The following is a 16542-nucleotide window of genomic DNA, read 5'->3' as shown; positions in this document are numbered from 1 at the left end:
GATATCCCCATCTCCTTAAGAATTTTCCAGTTCCTTGTAATCCACACTGTCAAAGACTTTAGCATAGTCAATGAAGCAAAAGTAAACGTTTTCCTGGAATCCCCTTGCTTTTCCTGTAATCCAGTGGATGTTGGCAATTCGATCTCTGGTTCCTCTACCTTTCTAAACCCACCTTGTACATCTGCAAGTTTTTGATTCACATACTACGGAGGCTTAGCTTGAAGGATTTTCAGCATAACCTTTGTTCTTGTTCAGTTGTTCAGGCATGTCTGATTCTTCACAACCTTGTGAACTATAGCACTCAGGCTTCCCTGTCCTTCACTATCTTCCAGAGTTTGCTGAGACCCATGTCCATTGAGTTGATGATGCCGTACAACCATCTCATCCTCTGTCATCCCTTTCTCCTCCTGCCTTCAACATTTCCCAGCATCAGGGGCTTTTGCAATGAGTGCTTCTCATCAGTTCCCCAAAGTATTGGAGTTTCAGCTTCAGCATCAGTCCTTCCAATGAATATTCAGGGCTGATTTCCTTTAGGATTTATTGATTTGATCTCTTTGCAGTTCAAGGGACTCTCAAGAGTCTTCAACACTATGGTTTGAAAGCATCAATTCTGCAGTGTTAGCTTTCTTTATGGTTCAACTCACATCTGTACATGACTACTGGAAGAACCATAGCTTTTACTATATGGATGTTTGTCAGCAAAGTGATGTCTCTGTTTTTTAATACACTGTCTAGGTTTCTCATAGCTTTCCTTCCAAGGAGCAAGTGTCTTTTTAACTTCATGGTTGCAGTCACCATCCCTAGTGATTTTGGAGCCCAAGAAAATAAAGTGGGTCACTGTTTCCATGGTTTCCCCATCTATTTTCCCTGAAGTGATGGGAACAGATGCCATGATCTTAGTTATTTGAATGTTGAGTTTTAAGCCAGCTTTTTCACTTCCCTCTTTCACCTTAATCAAAAGGCTCTTGAGTTCCTCTTCCATTTCTGCCATAAGGGTGGTATCATCTGCATATCTGAGATTTTTTTATATTTCTCCTGTCTTTCTGGCTTCCAGCTTGAGTTTCATTCAGTCCAGCATTTCATATGATGTACTCTGCATATAAGTTAAATAAGCAGGATGATAACATACAGCCTTGACATACTCCTTTCCCAATACTGAACTAGTTCATTGTTACATGTTTGGTTCTAACTGTTACTTCTTGACCTGCATGCAGGTTTCTCAGGAGGCATGTAAAATGGTCTGGTATTCCCTTTACAAACTTTCCACAGTTTGTTGTTATCCACACCATCAAAGACTTCAGCATAGTCAATGAAGCAGATATTTTTCTGGAATTCTTTTGCTTTTTCTTTGATTCAGTGGATGTTGGCAATTTGATCTCTGATTCCCTTGTCTTTTAAGTCTACCTTGCACATCTGGTAGTTCTTGGTTCATATGCTACTGAAGCCTAGCTTGAAGGATTTTGAGAATTAACTTGCTAGCATGTGAAATGAGTGCAATTGTGCAGTAGCTTGAACATTCTTTGGCACTGCCCTTCTTTAGGTTTGGAATGAAAACTGACCTTTTACAGTCCTCTGGCCCCTTCCGAGTTTTCCAAATTTACTGGCATGTTGAGTGCAGCACTTTAATTGTATCACCTTTTAGGATTTGAAATAGCTTTGCTGGAATTCCATCACCTCCACTAGCTTTGTTGGTAGTAATGCTTCTTAAGTCCTTCTTGACTTCAAACTCCAGGATATCTGGCTCTAGGTGAGTGAGCACACTATCGTGGTTATCCCAGTCTTTAAGTCCTTTTCTTTTATAGTTCTTTTGTGTATTCTGGCTACCACTTCTTAATCTCTTCCACCTCTGTTAGGTCCTTACAATCTCTGTACTTTATCATGCCCATCCTTGCATGAGAGGTTCCATTGATATCTCCAATTTTCTTGAAGAGAGCTCTAGTCATTCTCATTCTATTGTTTGTTTTCCTCTAATCCTTTGTATTGTTCATTGAAGAAAGTCTTCTTATCTCTCCTTCCTTTTCTCTGGAATTCTGTATTCAATTGTGTATATCTTTCCCTTTCTCCTTTGACTTTCTCCTCTGACTTCTTTACTCAGTTATTTTTGTAAGACCTCCTCAGACAACCCCTTTGCCTTCTTGCATTTCTTTTTCTGTAGGGTGATTTTGGTTACTGCCTCCTGTGCAATGTTATGAACCTCCATATCCATGGTTCTTCTGGTGCTCTGTCTACCAGATCTAATCCCTTGAATCCTTTTGTCACATCTACTGCATAATCATAAGGAATTTGATTTAGGTCATATTTGAAAGGCCTAGTGATTTTCCCTACCTTCTTCAATGTAAGCCTGAAATTTACAATAAGGAGCTCACAATCTGAGCAACACTCAGCTCAAGGTCTTGTTTTTGCTGACTATACAGAGCTTCTCCATCACTGGCTGCAAAGAATATAATCAATCTCATTTTGATATTGACAAACCGGTGATGTCCATGTGTGGAATCATCTCTTGTGCTGTTGGAATATCTCTTGTGCTGTTGGAATATCTCTTGTGCTGTTGGAATATCTCTTGTGCTGTTGGAATATCTCTTGTGCTGTTGGAATATCTCTTGTGCTGTTGGAATATCTCTTGTGCTCTTGGAAAATGATATTTGCTATGTGTGCTTTATTTTGTTAAGTTTGCTCTTGACAAAACTCTGTTAGCCTTTGTCCTGCTTCATTTTGTACTCCAAGGCCAAACTTGACTGTTACTCCAGGTATCTTTTGACTTCCTTTTTGCTTTCCAGTCCCCTATGGTGAAACGACATCTTTTTTGTGTTCATTCAAAAAGATCTTGTAGGCCTTCATAGAACTGTTCAGCTTCAGCTTCTTCAACATCAGTGGTTGGGGCATAGACTTAGATTACTGTGATGTTGACTGATTTGCCTTGGAAACAAACCAAAATCATTCTGTCATTTTTGAGATTGCCCCCAAGTATTGCATTTTAGACTCTTTTGTTGATTGTGATGGCTACTCCATTTCTTATAAGGGATTCTTGCCCACAGCAGTAGATATATTGGTCATGTAAATTAAATTCTCCCAGTTCATTTAAGTTCACTGATACCTAATATGTCAGTGTTCATTCTTGCCATCTCCTGCTTGACCACTTCAAATTTACCTTGATTCATGGATCTCACATTCCAGGTTCCTATGCAATATTGTTTTTTATAGTATTGATCTTTACTCTCATCACTAAACACATTCATAACTAAGCACTGTTTCTGCTTTGACCTAGCCTTTTCATTCTTTCTGGAGCTGTTAGTAATTGCCTTCCTCTCTCCTCCAATGATCTTTCCACCTTGAGACTCATCTTCTGGTGTTATATCTTTTTGCCTTTCATACTGTTGATGAGGTTCTTGTGACACTACTATTGGAATTTTTTGCATTCCCTACCCCAGTGGACCACTTGTCAGAACTCTCCTCTATGACCCATCCTTCTTAGGTGGCCTTGCATCGCATGGCTCATAGCTTCATTGAGTTATGCAAGCCCCTTCCCCACTACAAGGCTCTGATCCATGAAGAAAACATCATGGTTAGGAGAAATCAATTCATTTGATTCCAAATTTTGTTTTACTGTATGTCTATCACATCCTTTCAGAAACAAGATCCTCTATAAAGTGACAGAATCATTTCAGGCATTTTATAATTATTCTCATTTTTACTAAATCAAAACAAAGTAATATAATCTGTGCGCAGAAGAAATTCACTTATAGCCTCATTATGTTACCCCATAATGAGATTGCAGATAATAAATTTAATCAAATGGGGCTGTTCTCTAACAACTTAGACTTGTTAACATGCAATTAAAAAGGTAATACCAGTTTCCTGATAAAGGAAGAAGTCTTTGAAGTTGCCTATGTTATTGCTTGAAATATATGGCCAGGTAGGAAAAAATATATATATGGCAGCAGAGAATGTTTAAAAGATTTAGAAATGAATGTGAATGGAGAGCAAACAGAGCTATTTGATTTTGTAAAGCAATACATAACTTCCTCTCTGTTTATAGTGCCTTAGTACAAGAGGGAAAAATAAAAAAGAAAAACAGAAATGTGGGAGTTGTGAAAGCAGTTAAAACATTATTAATGTTTAGGCTTTTCCATAAACTAGATAGAATTTTTCCTTTAGATGCATAGTTTAATAGTATTCATTAATTGGAAATTGAAGAGCCAAAGAAAAATATGCCAGTTGAAATGATAATAAAATCATATACAGTGTCAGGAAAATATATGATATCTGGCACCAAAGATTTTAAAATTAGCAAGAAAATAAAGTAAAAAGGGAGAAAAACAGTTTACCTTCTTAAAAATCAGCAGTCTAGATTATAATAATTAAGGTGATATTCTCTTGATTATGACTAATTTTCACTAGTCACATTAATGATTCAGTTCAGTTCAGTTGCTCAGTCATGACTTTGCAATCCCATGGACTGCAGCACCCCAGGCCTCCCTGTCCATCACCAACTCCTGGAGCCTGCTCTAACTTATGTCCATTGAGTCAGTGATGCCATCCATTAATGATTACCTATAGTTAAAAATTTCGCTATACACATTTAACAATTAACATATTGGGCACACTTTACTTGATAGCCAGCATAATGTCTATTTGTTGCTCTGGGCTATAAGAACACAGAATGAACTGAGACTGCTTGGTTCAAAAATCCCTGCCACCAACATCATGTGTGACTGTGGAAATATTACTTTTAAATCTGCCATCAGTGAAAGGGGGTTTTATAGTTTCTCACATCTAAAGTTTACTGTGAAGCTTGATGAGTCAATAGATATGAAGCACAAGGCACAAACTGTTCAGAATACCATTATAATTATCTCAATAGTGTTATTTTTCTGTGCAATTGACTCAAACTCTCATCAGTTCAGTTCAGTTCAGTCGCTCAGTCATGTCCGACTCTTTGCAACCCCATGAATTGCAGCACGCCAGGCCTCCCTGCCCATCACCATCTCCCGGAGTTCACTCAGACCCACGTCCATTGAGTCCATGATGCCATCCAGCCATCTCATCCTCTGTCGTCCCCTTCTCCTCCTGCCCCCAATCTCTCCCAGCATCATAGTCTTTTCCAATGAGTCAACTCTTCGCATGAGGTGGCCAAAGTACTGGAGCTTCAGCTTTAGCATCATTCCTTCCAAAGAAATCCCAGGGTTGATCTCCTTCAGAATGGACTGGTTGGATCTCCTTACAGTCCAAGGGACTCTCAAGAGTCTTCTGTTTTTAGTATATTTAGAAGGAACATAGACTAATTTGATCAATTTAACTTTCAAACATGTTGATAAACTGTATCTCACCTTGACATATTTAACTCCAAGCACATGAAAACTCATCCTCAACTTTCAAAACTTTTGTTGTGGAATTTTTCCTTTATCATCACCAGAAGTTATATAGGGCTTCCCTGGTGGCTCAGAGGTTAAAGTGTCTGCCTCCAATGTAGGAAACACAGGTTTGTTCCCTGGGTCGGGAAGATCCCCTGGAGAAGGAAATGGCAACCCACTCCAGTATTCTTGCCTGGAGAATCCCATGGACAGAGGAGCTTGGTAGGCTACAGTCCACGGGGTTGCAAAGAGTCGGACATGACTGAGTGACTTCACTTCACTTTCAGAAGTTATATAGAACACAGTCAATGAATTTTCCTTAATTATAAATTACCGGGAAAGATATTCCAGTTTCCAAAAACAATAGGTCAGTTGTTCAATATATATGTTTTTGTGTCAGTGCTGAATCCTAACTGCTAGTGCTACATGCTAATACTAATCATAATCCCAATGCTAATTATTCATCATCTTAAATGAAAGCTAATTTTCAAAAAATAATTCTGTAACAGTGAATGCTGCTTGGATGTGATGATCCTTTCACATCTGGGTTTGAAAGAGTAATTTCCACTGCCCACTTTACTTCCTCTATTCAATTTTGTCTGCATTATAGATGAACTGACACCGTGAAAACATTTATAGACATTGACTTGCAGCCCAGATGGTAAGTTACTTGTATTTGTGAGTAAAAGTCAAACACACACTATGAACAGCCAGTCCTGAGATGTTTTGAAGTTGGTGCTGATAATTGTAACAATAAAGATACACTGAATAAGGATAGCATCCAAGGTAGTATTTTCACACACAGAGATGTACACACATATGCAACAGACCAGGTTATGTTTAACTACCATATATCATGGTATGCATCCTTAAGTGTTGTTATGTGATGTTATATGATAGTATCTGCTGATGTCATCTTGTCCAATGATTTAAAGAATTATTGATTTAAAATAATTTTTCTTAAAACTCTTCTAGAATAGACTAGTTGCTAAGTATCAGTAGCAAAGTAATATGAAGAAAAATATGTTAAATGTTTTCTTCCAACTTTTAGAAATCTACTTCTTAACAATCAATCTGTATGCTGTGTTAATTCCTTGTAAATATCATGGTTTTATTTTAAAGATTCTAGGTCACAGCAGTGCTCTCATGGGATCAATGGAAGAGTACAACACATCTTCTACAGACTTTACTTTCTTAGGGTTGTTCAATAGAAAGGAAACATCAGGCCTACTTTTTGCCATCATCTCTATTATCTTTTTTACTGCACTGATGGCCAATGGGGTCATGATATTTCTGATCCACACTGATTCGCACCTCCACACCCCCATGTACTTCCTACTCAGCCACCTCTCCTTCATCGACATGATGTACATCTCCACCATTGTGCCCAAGATGTTGGTAGATTACCTGCTGGATCAAAGGACCATCACCTTTGTGGGATGCACAGCTCAACACTTCCTCTATCTCACCCTTGTGGGAGCTGAGTTCTTCCTGTTGGGTCTCATGGCCTATGACCGCTATGTGGCCATCTGTAACCCGCTCCGCTATCCAATCCTAATGAGCCACCGTGTTTGCTGGATGATTATAGCAGGTTCCTGGTTTGGGGGCTCTTTAGATGGCTTTCTTCTAACTCCCATAACCATGAGTTTCCCCTTCTGCAACTCTCGGGAGATTAACCATTTCTTCTGTGAGGCACCTGCAGTCCTGAAATTGGCTTGCACAGACACAACTCTCTATGAGACAGTTATGTATGTGTGTTGTGTCTTGATGCTGCTGATTCCTTTCTCTGTGGTGATTGCCTCCTATGCTCAAATCCTGACCACAGTCCACCGCATGAGCTCAGTGGAAGGGAGAAAGAAGGCATTTGCCACCTGCTCATCTCACATGACAGTGGTGACCTTGTTCTATGGGGCTGCCATGTACACGTACATGCTGCCACACTCTTACCACAGGCCAGAACAAGACAAAGTCTTCTCTGTGTTCTACACCATCCTCACACCCATGCTTAATCCACTCATCTACAGTTTGAGAAACAAAGATGTGACTGGAGCTATGAAGAGGGTACTGGGAAGGTTCAAGGGTACACAGAGAGTGTCAGGGGGTGCTTTTTGACACTTGGCTCCTTCTTATGCAAATGGAGAATGGGAGCCTCTTTGATCAATGTGGCCATGCTCAGTGAAAGATTAAACTGGGCATACACACTGAGAAAACCAGAATTGAAAGAGACACATGTACCCCAATGTTCATTGCAGCACTGTTTATAATAGCCAGGACATGGAAACAACCTAGATGTCCATCAGCAGATGAATGGATAAGAAAGCAGTGGCACATATACACAATGGAGTATTACTCAGCCGTTAAAAAGAATTCATTTGAATCAGTTCTGATGAGATGGATGAAACTGGAGCCAATTATACAAAGTGAAGTAAGCCAGAAAGAAAAACACCAATACAGTATACTAACACATATATATGGAATTTAGGAAGATGGCAATGACGACCCTGTATGCAAGACAGGAAAAAAGACACAGATGTGTATAACGGACTTTTGGACTCAGAGGGAGAGGGAGAGGGTGGGATGATTTGGGAGAATGGGAATTCTAACATGTATACTGTCATGTAAGAATTGAATCGCCAGTCCATGTCTGACGTAGCTGGTGCATGGGGATGACCGAGAGAGATGTGGGGAGGGAGGTGGGAGGGGGGTTCATGTTTGGGAACGCATGTAAGAATTAAAGATTTTAAAATTTAAAAAAAATAAAAATAAAAAAATAAATAAACTGGAGCATAGATTCAAATGTGCAGGAAAAAATCATTATAAAAAGTGTGTCTTCTGGTCTCCTATCCTTCATCTTCCTTTCCTCCTACCCTATTCATATGTATTCAAAATAAATGCTCAGTGATTCACATAAACACAAACTAAAATTTCATACTCAGCAATTTTACCTTTTGGAGGTAAAATAAATTGCATGTGATTTTAGATAGCGTGAAGTATATTAAGGAGTACAAGAGAGAAGATGGCACTACAAACACAGAGAGTGTCAGGGGATGCTTTTTGACACTTGGCTCCTTGATTCTAGTGTATAAACAGAGTTCACCATCTAAGGATAAGAGAAATCTTTTTTTTTTCTTAGGTTTATCTTAATACTCTGACCCAGCCATTTAGGAAGACAGATGGATAGCTAATTGTACATCCCAAGATGTCAGATGATAAGAAAAGTCACAGCATATTTTCTCAAGAAGCCATTATACTTGCTAAAATCATTAGGTGATTTTTTTTAATTTTATATAGAAATAATGTATTTAACTTTTGCTTGTTTGCAATACATTATCAAGAATTGTTTGTAAGAGAAACTAAAATCGGTGGATGAGAGCAAATGACATTGTACAGAAAAGACAACGTGACAAGACTGTTTTCCTGAAAGCATTTCTAAGATGTTGGAGAAACATACAGGGGTACAAGTTGGAAAGATACTAAAAGAATTTTTCAAATATGTCACAAATTAAGACATGTGACATCTTATCTTATCAAGATTAAGCGCATCAGTCATATAATAGAAGTTAGCTCATAGTTCATAACCACAGCCCCACTGAACCAGGAATTGAGAAGGAAAGCATGCGGCAAATCACGTTCACAATTCTATAAGACTCTATAAAGTATTCACTCAAGGATAAAAGGGGCAACTTTATTAAATTCCTCATGTTTATTATCATATTGGTAAATCTGTCCAAAACTTGGCAATTTAAACGTCTTGTCAGATTCATCAACCTCATAATAAATGAAGCACTCATTATGAGTTCTAATTTACTGATGAGGAAAATAGGGGTCACGGAATTCTTTAGAGTAACATTTTTTTTCCTGTTTTAAAAATAGATTTATTTTTAAGAACAGTTTTACTTTAACAGAAAAAATTAAGTTGAAGGTACAGAGTAGGGTAACATTTCAATTAATGCCCTAAATTGCAGGATTTCAGGAATGGGATTAATGGAATATGTATCTTTCAGATACAGGTCCCTCATTCAATCATTCGTCGTAGATGTTAATACAATAGGCAAAGCACTCTCACTCAAAGCATTATATTTCAATTGGGTCAATACGATGAAAAGAAAGCACAAGCAAGAAAATAAGCAAACAAGTTATATTTCCATCACATTGTATGTAACTGCAGCTGCCAAGGCTGAACATACCCATAACTTATGCCCTAGTAGGTACATGCTTAGGTAAATTTCTAACAGATATATATATATATATATATATATATATATATATATATACACATAAGCTTTACCAGATGTCATGTGGCAACAAACAAAAAATCAGAAGCGACCCAAAAGCTCACTGCTGGTGAAATGAAGACATAAATTGTGGCATATCCAATATAATAATTGTTGTAGCACCACTAGTAACAACATGGTTTGATTTCAAAAATGTAATGTTGGACTAATGAAACAAGTTGTTACAAAAGTGTGTATTTGTATAAAATACAGATCCAGCAAGATTAAGCCACGCTTTGGGAAAGTCAGTGGGTGACATAGTGCATGGGAAGACTTCATGTGCTGGTGGTTTTTTGTTTCTAGATGTGGATACATGATATGCTCAGTGTTTATTTTGAAAAAGAACTGATCAAGTCCAAATTTTTGTATGTTTAAAAATTTTTATTACACTTCAATAAAAAAAGTTTACATACAAATATCAAGTTTTCTTTATCTATTTACAAGATCTTTAAAATTTACTCAGTTGATTCTTTTTTTTGTTTGTTTTGGAAAGTTGGTGGGAGTGTAGTAATCTGAAGGAAGCTTCTGATAGCTTCAGGAACAACATGAACACTGGCACCCACAAACACTGAGGTTGTGGGAGAGTTCTCTTGTGTTGAGCACCACCCTCTTTGTGTTGAGCCGCTGATTTAATTGGCTTTTTAACCCCAGAGCAGGTCATCTTGAGCTAACAGAAGCTTCCACACTGAACCCAAGTCCCTAACCCTCTATTCAGTATGCAGTCACCCATCTGATTGGCATCCTCAGACCTCACTTCTGTCCTCAGACTCCACTTTTGGAATTGCTTGTGGTTCCATCAGCAGTCCGAGATTTGACTGAATCCTAGTCCACAGGCCCCATTCTGCAGTCTGCAGATTCAGTTCTTTTCTCTGTTCTCAGTTCCACACTGGGCATTGCTGGTGGTACACACAGGCCTACTACAGGCCAACTCATGGTAACATCTCTTTGGTTTCTGCTGGTCTGTTAAATTTTAACCTGAGGTAAAACTGCTAGATTGCATGCTGCCTATTACTCAGACTCCATGTAACAATAAACTTTTCATGGAATGGGTTAGGTTGACACAAAGTCATCTGCCACCTCAAGAAAATCCCTGTGCATTGATGTACACTGGAAAACATCACACAACACCCAACCTAGTGGTACAGCTGCTTAGGTATTAGGTTGGCTTTGAAAGATTCAAAAGCTAAGGAAATGGGATTCTCAAATTTCAAAGAATTGATTGTGTGACCTTCCAACACATCTGCTTTATTTATGTATAAGAAATCAATACCCTTTATTCGGATGTCATCTGTACCTTGTGACTGGGATTAAACCTTTATTTACCTAAATTCTGAAGACATTTCAGTGCATTGTACCACATTTCACCTTGGCTAATAGGAAATCTACTTATTAGTCCCTCAATTGATCTACTCAATAAATAATGACATATTTTACATCAAAAATCTGATACCACTTACTTATGATTTCAGGTAATGGCAAGTCAGATTATGACTAAAATTTTGAGACTATTACAATGGCTGCTTCACAGAGAGTGAACAGTAGGGGGGGAAACACCTTAAAGCAGAAAGACCTCTTTGGCTGTCTTTCATATGTTCTGAAGAAAGATGCTCCTCTTACAGCTTAGAGTTTCAGAAGTAAAGATGTTAAGATGTACTGTAACTTGACACATATTTTGAAGGCATGGGTAATAGAAGCTCATGATATGTTCAGTTTGAGGTGTGAAAGAAATAGGAGAATCAAGAAGAACTTCTAGATATCAGGCCTGAGCAATAAAGTAGATGGTGAATATCTTTGCTGAAATAGAGTGAAGCAGGGTTTGTGCATAGAATTGAGAGTTCTTTTTTAAGAATGTTAAATTTCAAATGTCCATTGAGTACCTAAGTGGAAATACAATATAAAAAGCTGGATATTTTAATCTGTTTATAATTTGGGTTACTAAGGGTCATTTCATGCAGATGAATGCAAAGACATGCTTATCCTTCTGCTCAGGTTTGGTTGTTCAGTCATGTGCAACTCTTTGCAATCCTTTGGATTGCAGCCTGCCAGGCTCCCCTGTCCATGGGACTTGTCAGGCAAGAATACTGAAGTGGGTTGCCACTTCTTCCTCTAGAGGATTTTCTCAACCCAGATACCGAATTCACAACTCCTGTGTCTCCTGCATTGGCAGGTGGATTCTTTGTTTCTCAGCAATTAGGGATTTGGTTAAAAGATATACGTAGACAGGCATTGTATAGATATGGAAGAAATGAAAACTGCAGAACTTGGTCAGGGAAATTTCAATATATTGATGTCAGGCCATGGAAGAGGTGGCAAAAAAATATTAGAAAAGATGTGAAAGGGAGGAGTCCACCATATAAAATACTGGGTGTAGTTTGACTAATGTGAAACAGAAAGTTGAACACCTGAGTAACCAAGTTCATGGACACGTTTATTCTCTCTAGAGATATTTCCATGGCATGATTGAGAACACCCAATACAGTGTGTTTATAAACACCCTACAAATACCCTATTAGAAGAAAGGTGAAGTTATATCTTGAGAGTAGGTGGGGTTAAGTTAAGGTTTAACAATCCTTTTGGTATGAATAATATTAATACCATTTGGGTTTTGCCAGTCAATCCTAAAGGAAATCAACTCTGAATATTCATTGCAAGGACTGATGCTGAAGCTGAAGCTCCAATACTTTGGCCACCTGATGCAAAGGGCCAACTCATGGGAAAAGACCCTGATGCTGGGAAAGATGAAGGCAAAAGGAGAAATGGGTGGCAGAGGATGAATGATTAGCCCCAGTGGCTCAATGGACATGAATATGAGCAAACTGTGGGAGATAATGGAAGACAGAGAAGCCCGGTCTGCTACAGTCCATGAGGTCACAAAGAGTCCTACATGACTTAGTGACTCAGCAAAAACAACAGCAATTTAGATTTTGGAAAGAAATGTCTGGTGTTGAAAGAAACATCAAGTGATTCCAGAAAGGAGTATTTCGGGATGCAGGTTTGTTAATTGAGTGAAAGAGATTGGAATACATGTGCAAGAGATTGGAATACATGTGCAAGAGATTGGAATACATGACTGAGGAAGGTTTAATTTTGAGTGGGAGCAGAAACACTTCTTCGTAAAAAACAAGGCTCAGTTCAGTTCAGTTCAGTCGCTCAGTCATGTCCGACTCTGCAACCCCGTGAATCGCAGCACACCAGACCTACCTGTCCATCACCAACTCCCAGAGTTCACTCAGACTCATGTCCATCGAGTCAGTGATGCCATCCAGCCATCTCATCCTCTGTCGTCCCCTTCTCCTCCTGCCCCCAATCCCTCCCAGCATCAGAGTCTTTTCCAATGAGTCAACTCTTCGCATGAGGTGGCCAAAGTACTGGAGTTTCAGCTTTAGCATCATTCCTTCCAAAGAAATCCCAGGGTTGATCTCCTTCAGAATAGACTGGTTAGATCTCTTTGCAGTCCAAGGGACTCTCAAGAGTCTTCTCCAGCACCACAGTTCAAAAGCATCAATTCTTCAGTTCTCAGCTTTCTTTATAGTTCAACTCTCACATCCATATATGACCATTGGAAAAACCATAGCCTTGACTAGATGAAACTATTTTGGCAAAGTAATGTTTCTGCTTTTTAATATGCTATCTAGGTTGGTCATAACTTACCCTCCAAGGAGCAAACATCTTTTAATTTCATGGCTGCAATCACCATCTGCAGTGATTTTAGAGCCCAGAAAATTCCACTAATTCCACTGTTTTCCCATCTATTTGCCATGAAGTGATGGGACCAGATGCCATGATCTTAGTTTTCTGAAGTCTGAGCTTTAAGCCAACTTATTCATTCTCCTCTTTCACTTTCATCAAGAGGCCCTTTAGTTTTTTCACTTTCTACCATAAGGATGGTGTCATCTGCATATCTGAGGTTATTGATATTTCTCCTAGCAATCCTGATTCCAGCTTGTGCTTTCTCCAACCCCATGTTTTTCATGATGTACTCTGAATATAAGTTAAATAGCAGGGTGACAATATACAGTGTGACGTACTCCTTTCCCTATTTGGAAACTGTCTGTTTTTCCATGTCCAGTTCTAACTGTTGCTTCCTGACCTGCATACACATTTCTCAAGAGGCAGGTCAGGTGGTCTGGTATTCCTATCTCTTGAAGATTTTTCCAGTTTATTGTGATTCACATAGTCAAAGGCTTTGGCATAGTCAATAAAGCAGAGATATTTTTCTGGAACTCTCTTGCTTTTTGGATGATCCAGCACATGTTGGCAATTTGATCCCTGGTTCCTCTGACCTTTCTAAAACCAGCTTGAACATCTGGAAATCCATGGTTCATATATTGCTGAAGCCTGCCTTGGAGAATTTTGAGCATTACTTTACTAGCGTGTGAGATGAGTGCAACTGTGTGGTAGGTGGAGCATTCTTTGGCATTGCCTTTCTTTGGGATTGGAATGAAAACTGACCTTTTCTAGTCCTGTGCCCCCTGCTGAGTTTCCCAAATTTGCTGACATATTGAGAGCAGCTTTCACAGCATCATCTTTCAGGATTTGAAATAGCTCTACTGGAATTCCATCACCTCCACCTCTTTGTTGGTAGTGATACTTCCTAAAGCCCAGCTGACTTCACATTCCAGGATGTCCGGCTCTAGGTAAGTGTGAGTGATCACATCATTGTGATTATCTTGGTCATGAAGATCTTTTTTGTACAGTTCTTCTATGTATTCTTGCCACCTCTGGTTAATATCTTCTGCTTCTGTGAGGTTCATACCATTTCTATCCTTTATTGAGCCCATCTTTGCGTGAAATGTTCCCTTGTTATCTCTAATTTTCTTGAAGAAATCTCTAGTCTTTCCCATTCTATTATTTTCCTCTATTTCTTTGCATTGATCGCTGAGGAAGGCTTTCTTATCTCTCCTTGCTATTCTTTGGAACTCTGCATTCAAATAGGTGTATCTTTCTTCTTCTCATTTGCTGGTCCACTGAAGAAGGGAATGGCAAACCACTTCAGTATTCTTTCCTCGAGAACCCCACAAACAGTATGAAAATGCAAAATGATAGGATACTGAAAGAGGAACTCCCTAGGTCAGTAGGTGCGCAATATGCCACTGGAGATCAGTGGAGAAATAACTCCAAAAAGAAAGACGGGATGGAGCCAAAGCAAAAAGAACACCTAGTTGTGGATGGGACTTGTGATAGAAGCAATGTCCGATGCTATGAAGAGCAATATTGCATAGGAACCTGGAATGTCATGTCCATGAATCAAGGCAAATGGGAAGTGGTCAAACAAGAGATGGCAAGAGTGAACGTCGACATTCTAGGAATCAGCAAACTAAAATGGACTGGAATGGGTGAATTTAACTCAGATGACCATTATATCTACTACTGCAGCCAGGAATCCCTCAGAAGAAATGGAGTAGCCATCATGGTCCACAAAAGAGTCCAAAATGCAGTACTTGGATGCAATCTCAAAAACGACAGAATGATCTCTGTTCATCTCCAAGGCAAACCATTTGATATCATGGTAATCCAAGTCTATGCCCCAACCAGTAATGCTAAAGAAGCTGAAGTTGAATGGTTTTATGAAGACCTACAAGACCTTTTAGAACTAACACCCAAAAAAGATGTCCTCTTCATTATAGGGGACTGGAATGCAAAAGTAGGAAGTCAAGAAACACCTGGAGTAACAGGCAAATTTGGCCTTGGAGTACAGAATGAAGCAGGGCAAAGGCTAACAGAGTTTTGCCAATAGAACGCAGTGGTTATAGCAAACACTCTCTTCCAACAACACAAGAGAAGACTCCACACATGGACATCACCAGATGGTCAATACCATAATCAGATTGATTATATTCTTTGTAGCCAAAGATGGAGAAGCTCTATACAGTCAGCTAAAACAAGACCAGGAACTGACTGTGGCTCAGATCATGAACTCCTTATTGCCAAATTCAGACTTAAATTGAAGAAAGTAGGGAAAACCACTAAACCATTCAGGTATGACCTAAATCAAATTCCTTATGACTATATAGTGGAAGTGAGAAATAGATTTAAGGGATTAGATCTGATAGACAGAGTGCCTGATGAGCTATGGACAGAGGTTCATAACATTGTACAGGAGACAGGGATCAAGACCACCCCCAAGGAAAAGAAATGCAAAAAAAAAAATAACTGTCTGAGGAGGCCTTACAAATAGCTAGGTCCATGAATCAAGGCAAATTAGAAGTGGTCAAATAGGAGATGGCAAGAGTGAAAGTCAACATTCTAAGAATCAGTGAACTAAAATGGACCGGAATGGGTGAACTTAGCTCAGATGACCATTATATCTACTCTGTGGGCAAGAATCCCTTAGAAAAAATGGAGTAGCGATTATAGTCAACAAAAGACTCTGAAATGCAGTGCTTGGATGCAATCTCAAAAATGATGGAATGATTTCTGTTCATTTCCAAGGCAAACCATTCCATATCACAGTAATCCAAGTTTAGGCCCCATCCAGCAATGCTGAAGAATCTGAAGTTGAATCGTTCTATGAAGACATACAAGACCTTCTAGAACTAATGCCCAAAAAAGATGTCTTTTTCACTACAGGGGACCTGAACGCAAAAGTAGGATGTCAAGAAATACCTGGAATAACAGTCAAGTGGGCCTTAGGAAGCATTACTATGAACAAAGGTAGTGGAGGTGATAAAATTCCAGTTGAGCTATTTCAAATCCTGAAAGATGATGCTGTCCAAGTGATGCACTCAATATACCAGCAAATTTGGGAAACTTAGCAGTGGCCACAGGACTGGAAAAGGTTGGTTTTCATTTCAATCCCAAAGAAAGGTAATGTCAAAGAATGCTCAAACTACTGCACAGTTGTCCTCATCTCACAAGGTCGTAAAGTAATGCTCAAAATTCTCCTAGCCAGGCTTCATAATACATGAACTGTGAAC

At 39.0% G+C, this 16542-nt stretch overlaps 1 protein-coding gene across 1 annotated transcript; it reads left to right on the top strand.

Annotated features, from left to right (window-relative positions):
* On the top strand, window positions 6384–7463 carry LOC102176521 (olfactory receptor 2T1). Its single transcript, XM_005682865.2, has one exon. It carries the CDS (start codon window positions 6498–6500, stop codon window positions 7461–7463), a length of 966 nt encoding a protein of 321 aa, XP_005682922.2. The 5' UTR covers window positions 6384–6497.

The sequence above is a fragment of the Capra hircus genome, chromosome 7 (genome assembly GCF_001704415.2).
Source record: "Capra hircus breed San Clemente chromosome 7, ASM170441v1, whole genome shotgun sequence".
NCBI lineage: Eukaryota > Metazoa > Chordata > Mammalia > Artiodactyla > Bovidae > Capra > Capra hircus.
Note: the sequence above shows the minus strand (reverse complement) of the source record. Positions and strands in the feature narration are given on the sequence as shown.

Bases quoted from the DNA above. Each gene is read 5' to 3' on its own strand.
- LOC102176521 (XM_005682865.2), top strand. From the start codon at position 6,498: ATGGGATCAATGGAAGAGTACAACACATCTTCTACAGACTTTACTTTC.